This window comes from Oncorhynchus clarkii, chromosome 7, assembly GCF_045791955.1.
Source record: "Oncorhynchus clarkii lewisi isolate Uvic-CL-2024 chromosome 7, UVic_Ocla_1.0, whole genome shotgun sequence".
In the NCBI taxonomy this organism is placed as follows: domain Eukaryota; kingdom Metazoa; phylum Chordata; class Actinopteri; order Salmoniformes; family Salmonidae; genus Oncorhynchus; species Oncorhynchus clarkii.
The window spans coordinates 52,526,551-52,543,772 of record NC_092153.1 but is presented as its reverse complement, the minus strand read 5'-3'; the positions used below and the strand labels follow the sequence as shown (position 1 = coordinate 52,543,772).

General features: G+C 43.0%; 1 protein-coding gene across 3 annotated transcripts in view; it reads left to right on the top strand.

Moving 5' to 3' along the window:
- The window catches only part of LOC139414306 (rho guanine nucleotide exchange factor 10-like protein), a 161,709-nt gene that overhangs the window by 65,018 nt on the left and 79,469 nt on the right, over positions 1–17,222 (top strand). For all 3 annotated transcript variants that reach the window (XM_071162225.1, XM_071162224.1, XM_071162223.1), the window contains exon 19: positions 6,785–6,903. In XM_071162225.1, coding sequence (XP_071018326.1) covers positions 6,785–6,903 — 119 coding nt within the window. The remainder of the gene's footprint in view (positions 1–6,784; positions 6,904–17,222) is intronic.

The window sequence follows — 17,222 nt, the reverse complement described above, 5'->3', positions numbered from 1 at the left end:
CACTGGACTTGAAACAACAACAACAATACACCATGTGCCCTTTAATGTATTATCTGACAGGCACTAGCGCTCACAAGTAAGCACACCGGTGAGAACCACTGCAATTGTGGGTGCATGATATTGTTGTTTCTAGTCATTAACATATTTTGAGGCATATTGAGGTTATATTGTTGTACCTGTGAGTGAGAATGTTGTACCAAATTAACTCATATTTGGTTGTAGTGCTCCATCAATTTAAAATGTATAGGGACAGATTGTAGTAGCAGCAAGTCTTAAACCTAAAATGGTTTAGCATTTTGCCATGTCCTTATGATCTCTTTTGCCCTGTAGTGTCCCCTTTACAGTGTAGTATTGTGCCTCTGTGGCGTCATTCAATGTATCTCCTTCAGGGCTCACGTTATGTATTATGGTTGTTATGGCAACTGCACGTTTATTTGCCTTGCTCAAACAGCATCAATTTCTATATGTTTTTTGTTGTAATTATTCAGCATTGGATAAGAAAGATGGAAAGATACCTAGTGATGATGAGTCAAATACAAACAATAAAGCATTTGCCACATGCTCCACTGTATGCTGCTCAGCTTTAGAATTTCTGCACCCAGAAATGTATCTGTCAGACCACAAAGATTTTCTCAACATCTCACTGTGCTCAAACAGTGGGAAATGTTTATGATGAGTAATACATTATCAGGGATTTAATTAACAAATCCCACTCTTGCATTGATCCCTAGGAAATATAAATTGCGCTGGTATATTTAATTAGTCTATAACTTTGTATCATAGTGTTGATAGACTGCTGCACATAGACTTGAAACACAAGCCTGATTTGAATAAAACATCACAACCGGAGTAACCAAACCCCTATGTGGAATGGCTTGAATGCACCTTTCCATGTTGACATCAATCACATCAATTTATTATTTAAATTGTACCCCCTTTTCGTGGTATCCAATTGTTAGTAGTTACTATCTTGTCTCATCGCTACAACTCCCGTACGGGCTCGGGAGAGACGAAGGTCGAAAGCCATGCGTCCTCCGAAACACAACCCAACCAAGCCGCACTGCTTCTTAACACAGCGCGCATCCAACCCGGAAGCCAGCCGCACCAATGTGTCGGAGGAAACGCCACAGGAGTCGCTAGTGCGCGATTAGACAAGGATATCCCTACCTGCCAAACCCTCCCTAACCCGGACGACGCTAGGCCAATTGTGCGTCGCCCCATGGACCTCCCGGTCGCGGCCGGCTGCGACAGAGCCTGGGCGCGGACCCAGAGTCTCTGGTGGCACAGCTAGCACTGCGATGCAGTGCCCTAGACCACTGCGCCACCCGGGAGGCGCTATTCAATTCTTGAATGGATTAGAACTTGGATGGAATTGACCCCGACTCCCACCACATTAATAAGCTTCCAAATAGAACAGATCACACTGAGTATGAATAGTTGAAGGTCAAAATACAGCATTTAAACTTGGACAACAGCTAGAGAGCTCTCATTCATTAAACCAAAGGTGGTAGAGTGTGTTTTAATAAAATAACAAAGCGGGAGCAAATCGTCCATGGCCTAGTCCACTTGGTGAAGCTTTAAAGACAGTTATCCAACATTCATTGTGCTACATTTGATCAAGTCAAGGGAACAAGGCCTGACATTTTGATGACTGCAATTGAGCGTTCTCTTGCTAATGGTTTAGCTATTCAAAATCACAAGGACTCCTACATGACCAAGACAAGGTTATTTTGGGGCAGCTTTTTGATAGTTCACTGCAACGACTTGTTTGACTTCTATGGAATGGTCATTTTGAAAAGGTCATTTTGCAATATGTAAATGTTTCTGTTCGGTTTTCAATGGCAAGAAATACATGAAGGACAAATTAATTGTTGGCTACAGTCATACTACAATCTGTGGATTTGGATTTGGCCGGAGTAGGCCTTCATTGTAAATAAGAATTTGTTCTTAACTGACTTGTCTAGTTAAATAAAGGTTAAAAAAAGAAAAAGTTAAAAATAAATGAAAAATGTGGTCTTCAGCAGTAAGTACAGTACATTTTGTACTGATGCAGTATACCACAGCACAGTTCACCACAGCACACCTCGCTTTTATTATGGGCGACAGGTTCAGTACATATCAATGCATCCTATATCAGAATGTTGGCGCTGGCACTGACTTAAGGGTAGGAAGCATGATGTGTTACTCATCAAATTAACAATACAGTGTGGTCAAAGACTTAGTAACTTAGTTGTAGTCACGATCTGGTTACCTATAACTACAAACAAAGTTATGTTTTGCATTAATTCTCAACGTCATATGGATACTCTACTCTGCGTTAACAAGCTCGAGCTGGCTAACGTAACCACTAGCAATACAGACCGAGTGTTGGCAGTGGTGCGCTAAAATCCACCAATCACGAGGAGGTATGATGTAAACAACCAATCAGATTCCCCACACGTGGGAGCCACTTGATCCTGCTCTGCTTTTCCATTCCATGTAGCTCTGACTTCTCCTTGCACCACTGACAGGCTTGCCTCTGGCTCAAAAGGAAAGTTGAAAATAATTCCTGCCTGCTCTAATTGTTTAGCTAGTACTTTGTATCTTCTTCATTTGTTTTTCACCCACAAATTTGTTTGGTCAACTTTGTATTATTGTCTCTGTAGTCTATCTACTTTGGATTTACCTCACTATATGTTAATTGGATTAGCTAACTCTCCCTGCTGCCTTTTTTGTGTGTGTTTCTGTGGGTTCCTGCCTTTGCTAGACTAGTTGGTGTTGATTTCTGTCATATTACTTAGCTATGTCTCCCATGCTGGTTGGGTAGCTAGGCTAGTTAGCTGGCTAGGCTAGTCAGCAGGCTAAAATAACTCACTTTAGCTGGCTGGATGACTGGCTTGCTGGTTAAGATAAATGCATATATCGGAAACATTATTTGATAACTGGTTGGATGTATTTCCAAAATAACCATTATTGATTTTCCAAAACCTTGGCTTACTTTAATGTAGCTGTAAGCTAGGTGTTGATAGCAACTGGCTGACTCATGCAGTGTTAACGTAACGTTAGCAGGCTAGTAGGGTTAACGTTAGTTGCCTAGTTGGCTAGCAACCTTGCAAGCTGATTTGTAACAATACATTTATAAAGTATTTGCTTGTAAATTGACAGAAAATCTTATTGAAATCAGCAGTCATGCAAATTATTTGGTTTCATTTCAAGTTATACATTTGAAGTTATTTCTCTTGGCTTTTACATTATAGGGAAAAGGGTGACTTGCCGGTTCCTCCACATTATATCACACACCGGGAAAACATTTTCCGACATGACTTCGGCATTCTTCTGAATTTTGATCGGTTTGATGTATTAAATAAAAAAATATAAAAGTGAGGTATAACTTTTCATTGGGAATTTTAATGTGTATACTAATTCAAATCCATATGTTACACGTGGTTATGTTTATGTCACCTACCCTTTAACCCTTAACACTCATGGAAAGGGGTAAATTGAAATGTTTCTTATAAAAGCAGATGCATATCCATGGTAGCAATTGAAAGGGAGATTATGGGGAAATGATTAGACTAAAAGAAAGGACACAACAGTTCACCTGACACAAGACTGAATCCAAACATGACACTGTTGGTTTTATGTGCATTTTACATTTAATGCCACATTTCTTGATAACAAAATCTGGAAATACTCTGGATACATTCAGTAACATGCTAAGCATATTGATGGAAAGTGTGGAGTAGGTGCAACATAAGACCAAACAATTACAAGGGTTTGAGTGAGAGGGCTAACTAGTGTCTCCAAGTGGCCTCTCCACCTCTCCAAAGTCTGCACAGCTTTTGCAATGCAATTCAAGGAAACCGATCATCATTTTGTTGTGTATTTGTTGCACTCAGGTGCATGTGCAACAGCACATTTTCTTCACAGAGGGCCTCCCGGGTGGCGCAGTGGTTAAGGGCGCTGTACTGCAGCACCAGCTGTGCCATAAGAGTCCCTGGGTTCGCGCCCAGGCTCTGTCGTAACCGGCCGTGACCGGGAGGTCCGTGGGGCGACGCACAATTGGCCTAGCGTCGTCCGGGTTAGGGAGGGATTGGTTGGTAGGGATCTCCTTGTCTCATCACGCACCAGCAACTCCTGTGGCGGGCCGGGCGCAGTGCGCGCTAGCCAAGGTTGCCAGGTGCACGGTGTAGCCTCCGACACATTGGTGCGGCTGGCTTCCGGATTGGCTTCCGGATTGGATGCGCGCTGTGTTGGATCTCTAGGGGCGCTATTTCATTTTTGGATAAAAAACGTTCCCGTTTTAAGCGCGATATTTTTTCACGAAAAGATGCTTGACTATGCATATTCTTGACAGTTTTTGAAAGAAAACACTCCGAAGTTTCAGAATCTGCAAAGATATTGTCTGTAAGTGCCCCAGAACTCATTCTACAGGCGAAACCAAGATGATGCGTCAAGCAGGAAATGAGCAGAATCTCTGAAGCTCTGTTTTCCATTGTCTCCTTATATGGCTGTGATTGCGCAAGGAATGAGCCTACACTTTCTGTCGTTCCCCCAAGGTGTTAGCAGCATTGTGACGTATTTGTAGGCATATAATTGGAAGATTGACCATAAGAGACTACATTTTCCAAGTGTCCGCCTGGTGTCCTGCGTGGAATTCGGTGCGCAAAGCATCAGTTCTGTGGCACTCACAGATAATATCTTTGCAGTTTTGGAAACGTCAGTTATTTCTTTCCAAAGCTGTCAATTACATGCATAGTCGAGCATCTTTTCGTGACAAAATATCTTGTTTAAAACGGGAACGTTTTTTATCCAAAAATTAAAAGAGCGCCCCCTATCTCGAAGTTAATACACAGGAAAAGCTGAATAGCAGGGTGTGTTTTCACATGCCTGTATTTTGTTTTTCTCCTCCCTCCCTTCATGCACACAGTATTTAAGGAAATCAGAATGGGTAACACAGTCTTGGACGTACTCAGGTATTTAATATCACCCTCCACAACAAATAACATCAGCAGGACCAATACCTTATCTGAACCAACAATCACTTGGTTGCCAAACATACAGTAGTGGAGTGTTGTTTATGCTCATTGAATGATTAGCTGAAGAAAGGTGCTGAGCACAAAGGTGCAAAGGAAATCAGTGGACCCTCTGACCCACGCGGACCAGCTTCGGGCAATCTGCCTTCAATTACAGCCTTTTAATAAATGACCCCCATAGCCCTGATCCTCCCTGGGAAGAGCTCTACCCGAGAAAGGCTCAGAGATCATCTCAGAGGGAGATCATTTAGGAATACCTTGCAGGTATGAATACTTTATACATGATTGCAAAACAAACACTAAATAGCCCAACTTCATCATTATTGATTAATCAGTTGATGATCTGTCTGAGCCTGCTCCTCTGATTTGATAAATACCACCCCTTAGGGATTTAGACTGGTGGATTTTAGCAATACAGTATGTTTTTCTGGCTCATAAGAAAGCCTGGACCTTTCTCTTTTTTTTCTCAGCATTGTTGTCAAAAGACATCTCAACTCTATCCTTCTAAAGACACACAAGGTTTCATTGTTCCTATTCACACTGGTTCAGAGAAATATGGAATAAGTTATCATATGAAATGAGTATCAGATATAAAAGCCTCTCAACAGAAGGGGCTTTGATCTTGACCCTGTCTTCTCACTCTCTCCAAACATCACTGAATGGATTCATATTTTGAAGGTCATCAATCTCAATTAGGTTATACATGTGTATCATCATGAACAGTTATTCAGTACTGTACTGAGGCTTGTAAACATAAAGCTATGCAGAGTTAAGAGGTGCTGAATGTACGTGTCTCCAGTACATATTTATCTTTGGAAAATCGGAGAATAAGGGTTTAAAAGCAGTGCGACATCTTGAGGTACTGTATCACCTGCAAATTGACTCCCTCTTTTTGTGTACCAGTCCTTCTAAGGGAAACCCATCTGAAATGTTATGAGTTGGGGAGACAGAACTCAACTAATTGGCCCTTAAGTCTCCTGTATTCCTACCTGCACTGCAACAGCCAAATAGCAAAAACAACCGCCGCTGTCAAATTAACTGGTCGCACATCTCAAACCAAATGAGGTGTTTAGGATACACTGTGATGTTGTGATGTGATGTTGCTTTGGAAACAGCAACTCTGTATTTCTGTGGCTTATTGCATATTGATATATGCAGTTATGCACAAGACACAGGGAGTAAATTAAAACAAGCTGTTTGATTGCACACACAATTGCCTTTTAGTTAGTTGCAATTGACAGTTACGAAATTACTTAATGGAGGTATTTTGGCAGATCTGTGTTGTGTCTGGCGAGCAGGTGCACCTGTTGTAGTGGCTTCGAGGTATTCAGATGTCATGCGCCAGCCAAATTCTTTATTAACCAGCGGTTGCCTTTCTCCTGCTGGGGCAGATACTTGCTGTTATTTTCTCTTTAACAAAGGATCATCACCAGTGCCTTAATCAGTGTTGGCCTAGCATGGAGCTTCTGGGAGTGGGCTGTACCTGGTCCCTTCTCCCCTGGCTCTGACTGATTACACACACGCACAATTCTAATTATCCTATTCATATTACATACCTGAAGCCAATTCATCGGGTTACACTTTGTTTTGGAAACAAGAATAGACCCGTGTCCACTGTTCAGTCAAGTATTTCATATTTCTTGTGAGTGCTTATTTGAAGTGGGTCCACTTGGAAGGCTCAACTGCAGTAAGTACAAATACAGTTACAAGGTATATGCCATTACGAAATATGATTGAGTGGAATTAAAACATGTTGTCTTTTCTTCTAGGAGAGGAGAACACACCAGGATGGTTCTGTGCAGAGGATGAAAGGAAGACCATGTCACCATTTTGGCCTTTACTGGCGTGCCGTGTGCCTGTCTTTACCACCAAATCCTCGGACAGGAAGGTGAGTTCCAGGTTAAAACGCCTCTTTGTACGACTCAAGTCTTCTAGTTAAACAGAGTAGTGTGGGTTCTTCGATAGTTTTTAGAATTGTTTCTCAGACACACTGTAGGGCTAAACAGAATGGCCGCCCCCTATCGACATCACCACGCAATCAATAATCAGGACGCAGCAACAAACAGTGAATGAGGAGTATAATATTATGTCTACTCAGCTATATTACAGTGCAGTTAAGCGCAGTAATTTCCCATTGAAGGCAATCAAAGAGTACTTGCTTTAGCCCAGGAGCTAAAAATACCCTGTCTCAGGATGAATTCACTACAATGGTCCTAGGCTATCAAAATATTAAGATTGCATTGAAAAGACAGTTGAAGTTGGAAGTTTACATACACTCAGGTTTACATCCACAAATTTCCTGTTAACAAACTATAGTTTTGGCAGGTCTGTTAGGAGATCTACTTTGTGCATGACACCACTAATTTTTCAACAATTGTTTACAGACTACATTTCACTTTTAATTCACTGTATCACAGTTTCACTGGGTCAGAAGTTTACATACACTAAGTTGACTGTGCCTTTAAACAGCTTGGAAAATTCCAGAAAATTATGTCATGGCTTTAGAAACTTCCGATAGGATAATTTACATAATTTGTGTCAGTTGGAGGTCTACCTATGGATGTATTTCAAGTCCTACCTTCAAACTCAGTGCCTCGTTGCTTGACATCATTGGAAAATCAAAATAAATCAGCCAAGACCTCAGAAGAAAAATTGTAGACCTCCACAAGTCTGGTTCATCCTTGGGAGCAATTTCCAAATGCCTGAAGGAACCACGTTCATCTGTATAAACAATAGTACGCAAGTATAAACACCATGGGACCATGCAGCCGTCATACCGCTCAGGAAGGAGACAAGTTCTGTCTCCTAGATGAACGTACTTCGGGGCGAAAAGTGCAAATCAATCCCAGAACAACAGCAAATGACCTTTTGAAGATGCTGGAGAAAACCGGTACAAAAGTATCTATATCAACAGTAAAACAAGTCCTATATCAACATAAGCTGAAAGGCCGCTCAGCAAGGAAGAAGCCACTGCTCCATACTGCCATAACAAAGCCAGACTACGGTTTGCAATTGCCCATGCGGACTGTCGTGGAAATTTCCTGTATTTACCAAATCATGAGAGCAAACCAGACACAAGTCAGAGTTATCATAAAGTCCATCTTTAATTATATGAGCTCCATCACAACCCTGTGAATCTCAGATCAATTCAGTGTCTATAAATGAATTCTCTGAGAGACCTTACACATTGCAACTGAGATCCTTTATAGCAAAGACACACATAGCCAGACAGCATTGGCTATAAATTATCGTTCAGCTTTGTCTCCTAAACTATGTTATTTTTTCGCTCTCAGGACCATAAAACAATATATCAAAAGGCATATATCAAATACATCCCTCCTTGACAAGATCACAGAGACACAGTGACTGGCACACAGACATTGTGGAGCCAAGAGATAATTGATTTAAAACATATGTTTACATATGAAGACAAGCTTGACCCCTCCCCTCTCTGCGGCCCAAGTAACTGACCCCATGTCAGAGAACAGATAACTGCAACCGGCCAACAGTATTATCCAAAAATAGACATTCTGATGAGAAGTAACTCCCAAGCATATAATGAATATAAAACATCGCATCTAGGTTACCCAACTAATTCTGATTATTCCCCAACAGGACAAAGATCGTTCTTTTTGGAGAAATGTCCTCTGGTCTGACGAAAATTGAACTGTTTGGTCATAATGACCATCGCTATGTTTGGAGGAAAAAGGGGGAGGCTTGCAAGCCGAAGAACACCATCCCAACCATGAAGCACAGGGGTGGCAGCATCATGTTGTGGGGGTGCTTTGCTGCAGGAGGTACTGGTGCACTTCACAAAATAGATGACATCACGAGGGAGGAAAATTATGTGCATATATTGAAGCAACACAAAGCTTGGTCGCAAATGGGTCTTCCAAATGGACAATGACCCCAAGCATACTTCCAAAGTTGTAGCAAAATGGCTTAAGGACAACAAATTCAAGGTATTGGAGTGCCAATCACAAATCCCTGATGTCAATCCTATAGAACATTTGTGGGCAGACCTGAAAAAGTGTGTGCAAGCAAGGAGGCCTACAAACCTGACTTAGTTACACCAGCTCTGTCAGGAGGAATGGGCCAAAATTCACCCAACTTATTGTGGGAAGCTTGTGGAAGGCTACCCGAAACGTTTGACCCAAGTTAAACAATTTAAAGGCAATGCCAATCAGATACTAATTGAGTATGTGTAAGCTTCTGACCCACTGGGAATGTGATGAAGAAATAAAAGCTGAAATAAATAATTCTCTATACTATTATTCTGACATTTCACATTCTTAAAATAAAGTGGTGATCCTAACTGACCTAAGACAGGAAATTTTTACAAGTCAGGAATTGTGAAGAACTGAGTTGAAATGTTTTTGGCTAAGTTGTATGTAAACTTCCGACTTCAACTGTAGATGGAGGTGCATTGTGTGCGGATTTTCCCTCAGTCTTGACACAATAAGGCTACCGAAAGTGCGTACAGTTGGTGACGTCATCAGCACTTCGCTTTGCTTGCTAGCTTTCTGGCTAGTTACAGAAGTTAGCAGGCTACGTAGCTACAGTAGTTAGCTACTGCCATCAAGTTGTTGTTATGTTATTAACATATTTGTCTATTCCACCATTTTCAGAATGCATACTTGCATTTGCATATAGCATAGGGAAAGGGAATCCGGAAACAATGTGGACACATTTAAATGTAAATGCATGATGTGTTCGGAATTCTATGATCAAAACTTCATGATTAAAATTCCAAAACTTTATTAACTGCCAACTCTAGACACAACCATGGAGTCTTAGAATTACAAGGTGACACTGTACCTTCCACAGCAAAGCTGGCTAGAAAGTGGCGATCGATAGAGCCTGTGAAGAGTAGGGAGCCTCTCATAGATCAAATGGCAAACTCAGGTGAGAGACAGACTAAAAGGGTTTCAGGACTCTGTCAAAGAGTTATAAAATCAATTTGCAGTGGCTGGAAGATGATATTCAGACTACATTTTTAGCTATAATGCGGTTATGGGGCTTGCATCGCAAGGTGGGTGGGGGATTCCAAATTACCACCAGAGGAGGATGTTATAAAGTGATCAGGCAGTTACCTTAATGGTCGTGGGACACCCAAGCATAAATCAATGTTCCGACATTAGATTAAGATCCCACACACAACCCAATAGTCTGTCTGGAAACTATGTGTGCAACGGAGCAAGGGAGGTCCTCGGCAGCTGGAAAAGTTGAGTCTAGAGGAGACAAACATACCTCTCAATTACTGTGGGTTTTGGAACACTCCCAGAGGATCGCATGGAGCTTCTGGATTCTTCAACTAATATCTGGTACACCTGCTGAGTGAGTGAGCCAAGGCAATTCATGGACTTGGAGCCAGAAGTACCACTTTGCTTCAGGATTTGCCCACATTCTCTATTTCTGACACTAACAAATGAAGCACCTGAGCATGCCAATAGAAGGGCATATCTGTCATTAATATGAGCTGACCGTGAAATTGCCTGATACCGAAATATTTCCTTGGGATAAGAGACAGCTTTGTTTTTGTGTTTGTGCTTGCATGACAGTATGTGACTGTGTGGGTGAGTTTCTGAAATTAATGTTTTTGTGTGCACATTAGTTGTTGATGTAGAGCATGTGGGAACAAGGGGCTGGGAGAGGCGAGCTGAATGTGTTTTCTCTTTAACCAAAGAGAAGGTAGTAAGTCTTTCATGCAGAACAGCCTGTGATTAGGGGCTTAACTCAACAGCAGCCCCCCCTCCTCTCTTTTTCTATCTCTTCCTCTCTCTTTCCCTGTCTTTCTCTCATTCTTTCTTTCTTTCTCCCTCTCTCTTCTTCTGTCTCTCTCCTTTTTCCCTTCCTCTCTCTGCAGTTCTGCCTTTGCACTACGACTGGGAAGCACACGCCTCTCTGTGCCAAAGCTCCCAACATCTCTTTCCCCTGCTTTGGCAGCCTCACTTAGCAGTCTGACTTGATTGAGGGTGAGAAAAGAAAAAGAGGTCCAGATTGAAAAAGATGTGGCCGAAGGGGCCAGAGTCGTTACGAAAGAAAAATAAAGTTCTAAAGCAGCGTAGCATGAACAACATGTGAGCAGAGTATGGGTCACCTGAGGGAGCTCAGCCCACTGATCGCTGCTGTGCGCTCTGTACTCTGAACACTGCTCTGCTCTGCTCCCTGTGAGGTGGAGAGGACTACTGGGCAAAGTCGTTAGGCACCGGAGATAACCCTTATCACAGTCTCTGTTGAGTGAGATCAGTAGGGACTGACTGACACACGTGCACACGACCTAATCTACCAGGCATGGTTTGACCCACTTCTGAGGCACATAAGCAGTGGCTGTCATTGTTAATGTAGAACATCCTGTAGCCCTTTGTTGTTCTTGGAACTAATTAGAATATGTTAACCATGCAATGCCTCCGACTTTAAGCTCTACTGTATGTTGAGATGAGGTCTTTGTAGAATGTATTGTATTATTAGAACACCATACCCCTACCCCATTGCCCACCTCACCAACCACATGTGAATCTGTTGTTCATAAAACTAATACAGAGGGGTGAAAATGAGTGTTAATGTTGTCCAGGGAAGTGGCTGTAGGCTGTTGCCTACACTCTGCTGGGTGTTGAAAGGGTTTTAGTTGGCTTGTCTGTGGTGCTCAACTTGAATCCCCCAGCTAGGGTCCAGCTTCACCACTCCACTCTCCTCCTTTCTCCACCGTGAATGTCACAGGGAAGTGGTCTGCTGTGTTCCCAAGGCCATCTATTTCCATTCCATGTAGCGTATGTCCCACTCAGATGCTCCAAGGCCAGGCTAATGGATCAGATTCAATGATGATGATCATACAGATGTAGGATCTTAATTTGAGCAAGTTTTCTACATGATATATTAATTATTATGTGGATTATAATTAATGGACATTTTTTTGTGGGGGTTGATACATTTTAAAGTGGAAATTACAAACTTGAGAAGCCTTTTATACCTTCAATACACTACAAGGTATGCATTTCCTGCTGTATAGGAAAATTCTCAGCAACAAAAGAGTTATATGTAGGATCTGTTGATCCTTCATACACCTGGCCGGGTTTGAAGCTTTTTCGTATGATAGAACAGTGGCCTTTAGTAAGACAAGGGGTGGCAGCCTATGCATATTTTTAAACAACAGCTGGTGCAGGAAATCTAAGTAAGTCTCAGGGTTTTGCTCACCTGAGGTAGAGTATCTCATGATAAGCTGTAGACCACACTATTTACAAAGAGAGTTTACATCTATATTTTTTTGTAGCTGTCTATATACCACCGCAGACTGATGCTGGCACTAAGACCGCACTCAATGAGCTGTATATGGCCATAAGCAACAGGAAAACGCTCATCCAGAGGTGGCGCTCCTAGTGGCCGGGAGCTTTAATGCAACAAAATTCAAATCAGTTTTACCTCATTTCTATCAGCATGTTAAATGTGCAACCACAGGGAAACAAACTCTAGACCACCTTTACTCCACACACAGAGACGTATGCAAAGCTCTCCATCGCCCTCCATTTGGCAAATCTGACCATAATTCTATCCTCCTGATTGTTGCTTACAAGCAAAACTAAAGCAGGAAGCACTAGTGTCTCGGTCAATAAGAAAGTGGTCAGATGAAGCAGATGCTAAGCTACAGGACTGTTTTGCAAGCACAGACTGGAATATGTTCTGGGATTCTTCCGATGGCATTGAGGAGTACACCACATCAGTCACTGGCTTCATCAATAAGTGCATCGATGATGTCGTCCCTACAGTGACAGTACGTACATATCCCAACCAGAAGCCATGGATTACAGGCAACATCTGCACTGAGCTAAAGGGTAGAGCTGCCACTTTCAAGGAGCAGGACTCTAATCTGGAAGCTTATAATAAATCCCACTATGCCCCCCGACAAACCATCAAACAGGCAAAGCATCAATACAGGACTAAGATTTAATCATACTACACCGGCTCCGATGCTCGTCGGATGTGGCAGGGCTTGCAAACTATTACAGACCACAAAGGGAAAAACAGCAACGAGCTGCCCAGTGACACTAACCTACCAGATGAGCTGAATTACTTCTATGCTCGCTTCTAGGCAAGTAAAACTGAAACATGCATGAGAGCACCAGCTGTTCCGGACGCCTGTGTGATCACGCTCTCCGTAGCCGATGTGAGTAAGACATTTAAACAGGTAAACATTCAGAAGCCCGCAGGGCCAGACGGATTACTAGGATGTGTACTCCGAGCATGCGCTGACCAACTGGTAAGTGTCTCACTGACATTTTCAACCTCTCCCCGTCTGAGTCTGTAATGCCAACATTTTTCAAGCAGACCACCATAGTCCCTGTGCCCAAGAACACTAAGGTAACCTGCCTAAATGACCACCGACCCGGAGCACTCATGTCTGTAGCCATGAAGTGCTTAGAAAGGCTGGGCATGGCTCACATCAACACCATTATCCCATAAACCCTAGACCCACCCCAATTTGCATACCGCCCCAACAGATCCACAGATGATGCAATCTCTATTGCACTCAACACTGCCCTTTCCCACCGGGACAAAAGGAACACCTATGTGAGAATGCTATTCATTGACTACAGCTCAGAGTTCAGCACCATAGTGCCCTCAAAGCTCATCACTAAGCTGAGGACCCTGGGATTAAACACCTCCCTCCGCAACTGGACCCTGGTATGGGTAGGAACAATACATCTGCCACGCTGATCCTCATTTCGGGGGCCCCTCAGGGGTGCATGCTCAGTCCCCTCGTACTCCCTGTTCATTCATAACTGCATGGTCAGGCATGCCTCCAACAACATCATAAATTTTGCCGATGGTCGTGTGGTGCCAGGACAACAACCTCTCCCTCAACGTGATCAAGACAAAGGAGATGACTGTGGACTACAGGAAAAGAATGACCGAGCACGCCCCCATTCTCATCGACGGTGCTGCAGTGGAACAGGTTGAGAGCTTCAAGTTCCTTGGTGTCCATATCACCAACAAACTATCATGGTCCAAACACACCAAGACAGTCGTGAAGAGGGCACGACAAAGCCTATTCCTTCTCAGGAGTGAAAAGATTTGGCCTAGGTCCTCAGATCCTCAAAATGTTCTACAGCTGCACCATTGAGAGCATCCTGACTGGTTGCATCACTGCCTGGTATGTCAATTGCTCCGCCTCTGACCGCAAGGCACTACAGAGGGTAGTGTGTATGGCCCAGTACATCACTGGGGCCAAGCGTCCTGCCATCCAGGACCTCTATATCAGGCGGTGTCAGAATGAGGCCCTAAAAAGACTCCAGCCACCCTAGTCATAGACTGTTCTCTCTGCTACTGCAGGTACCCTCTGATTATATAGCCTTGCTTATTATTTTACTGCTGCTGTTTAATTATTTGTTAATTCATTTTTACTCATATATTTTTTCCTTAACACTTATTTGTATTTTGTTTCTTGACTTAAAGCATTGTTGGTTAAGGGCTTGTAAGTAAGCATTTCAATGTAAGGTCTACCTGTTGTATTTGGCGCATGTGACAAATACAATTTGATATGATTTGTATAGTAGCTCCCTGGGGGACAATGTTTCAGAGTTTACATGCAACTTCTGCTATCGAAATACAAAGATTACATTGAAAAGACAGATCTGAACACTATCAGACCACAATGCGACTTTTGTGCATCTACTGTAGTCCTGTCTTTTCAATGCAATCTTTTCATTTTGATAGCATAACTTTCATGTAAGTCTGAAGTGTAGACAAAGCCTAGGACCTTTGTAGTGAGATCATCCCTGAGACGATGTATTTTTAGATTCTGGGCTGCAGCAAGTACTCTTTGATTGCCCTCAATGGGAATTGACTGTGTTTAACTGCACTATAATATAGCAGAGTAGACATAATATTATATTCCTCACCCCCCTTTCCACGTAACATTATAATTGTCAGAAGGTGAGTGTAGCTTGTGCATGAAGTCAGGAGCAGGAGAGCAAAATGGGTGCGCAATATACTTTACTCAAAAGATAAAGGTAAAGTAAACAAATACACTTGACCAAAAACCAATGGTAAATATTATGCACGGGTGAACACAGCACCCGTCGAAAAACAAGCTATCATGAACCGAACTGAACATAGAAATAATCACTCACAACAAACATGGGGGAAACAGAGGGTTAAATACATGAACATGTAATTGGATAATGAAAACCAGGTGTGTAGAAAATAAAGACAAAACCAATTGAAAATGAAAGATGGATCAGCGATGGCTAGAAGACTGGTGACGTCGACCGCTGAACGTCGCCCGTACAAGGAGAGGGACCGACCTCGGCAGAAGTCGTGACAATAATTCAGATAACCATGTTAGCCTCGCCTTCATGTGGGTGTTAGCAAGCTAACAACCAGGCTTGGTAGTGCTAGGTATCAACAGCCAATCCAGTAGGGACTGGAAGCTATAACAAGCATGTGTATTCTCTTCCCTTTCTAAGGAGGACATCACATCACATGTGTGCTATGTGGTCACTGTAGCGCATGTCACATGCTTGTCTCAGTGAAGATCATGCTTGTGCATTCAACATGTCTCCCTAGAGCCCAGGAATTTGGCACCATCACACTCCTCACTTTCAAACCGCCCTCAGAGGATGGCGGTTCTTGATCATGAAGGCAGCAGTGAGAGAAATGGGCGTGCCTGCACCTGGACACACAGCAGAAACCCTCCACGTCTCCTCCAGACTAAAAAAGCATCCTCCTCAGCGTCTCGTAGGCTCTAAGAGGTCTAAGCCCATAAAGATTTTCAGAATAGTTTTTTTCCCCACATTCCGTTTATAAGGGCATTAGAAGGAAAGAAGATGGTGATGGCTGGTATGGAGCAGTAGAGCTCTTTATAATGCCTTTTCAGTCTTCATTATGTAGTCTTTGAAGTGGATAGTGACAAGCTTTGTTCTATTTTTTGTTGTTGAGGATTAGCTCCTGTGCACAGAGACTGCAACAGAGACTACCTAATACACTCGATTAGTACACAGAGATCACTAGCCTCGCCAAGCAAGGTCACTGGTTTTTAAATCCATTAAACAGACGTCATGGCGAGACCATTTCAGTGCAGTGTAGACACATTAAACATGGTCGCTGGGTTCTCTGCACTTGCTTACTGGACTTGTTGTGTGTGTGTGCTGTGTGCTGTACATGTCCCTTCCGCTCTCTGTCTCATCCATCTTTCCTGCTGATGGGAGGATAAGAGAGGAGGCAGTGGCGTGTTCTACTACTGGCCCTAAAGGAGTGACTCAGAGTGCTGGAGATGAGTTTGTAGAGGGGCCATCACCACTGGTCTCAGGCTGTAAGTGTTAATGGAGTCTTTTTATAGCTCCGTTGGGTTTGAAAGATCTGCTGATTTATGACAATGACTCAAAGCTGTTATTTCATTGGTGGAAAAGGTGGCTCAATGTGTGTTTGTCACCATGCTAGATGACGTGCCCATGAAATAGGGATAAAAAAAGAGGGAGAGAAAGGGAAAGGGAGAAAGGTGCCCTTTTCCCTGATGCAACATCCATCTGTTGGTTTATTTTTTTTCCTCCCAAACATGTTTTTTGGGTAAAGTCATCAGGATGACACCTTATGCAATCGCTCTCTTCCTCTGTTCTTCATGAAGGTCATTCTCTTCCTTTCTGAGCAGCAGATATCATCCTCCTCTCTGATTTGTGGTGAACAGATGCCATAGCATGGATTAAAAGCTCTTCCTCAACACAGATCCGCTGGGACGTAGCAGGCTCCCTTTCTACTCTGCAGCGCTATCTCTCTGGCAAACATAAACACACAAACAGCGGGGTGAAAAAGTGTCTGTGCTTGCCTGTTTGAAAAGCACATTCCGTCCCTGCAGCCATTTTCCCCATCCCTCATCAAGGCTTTGCTTTATTAATTGCTAAAGCCGTAACCTCCTCAGCCCCCCTGTCTCACAGGAGCAGCGTAATTCATTAGGAGGGCTATAGATTTCTGGTGAAGTGGGGTTCATTTCAAACAGCCCTAATCTGTCACTTGTTTATTCATCTCCTTCCTCCTCTCTCCCGGTGTGTCACCCAGCGTCAGAGGACAACTGATCTCTCCACACTAACAGTCAGCCGCTGCTCATCCCCACAGTTCAAATGGGACAAGGAGACAGGCCCTCGGAGGGAGGATTATGGGGATGCAGAAGGAAGTGTCAATCTAATTTCTCTGTGCTAGCTGGATCACAGCAGATGT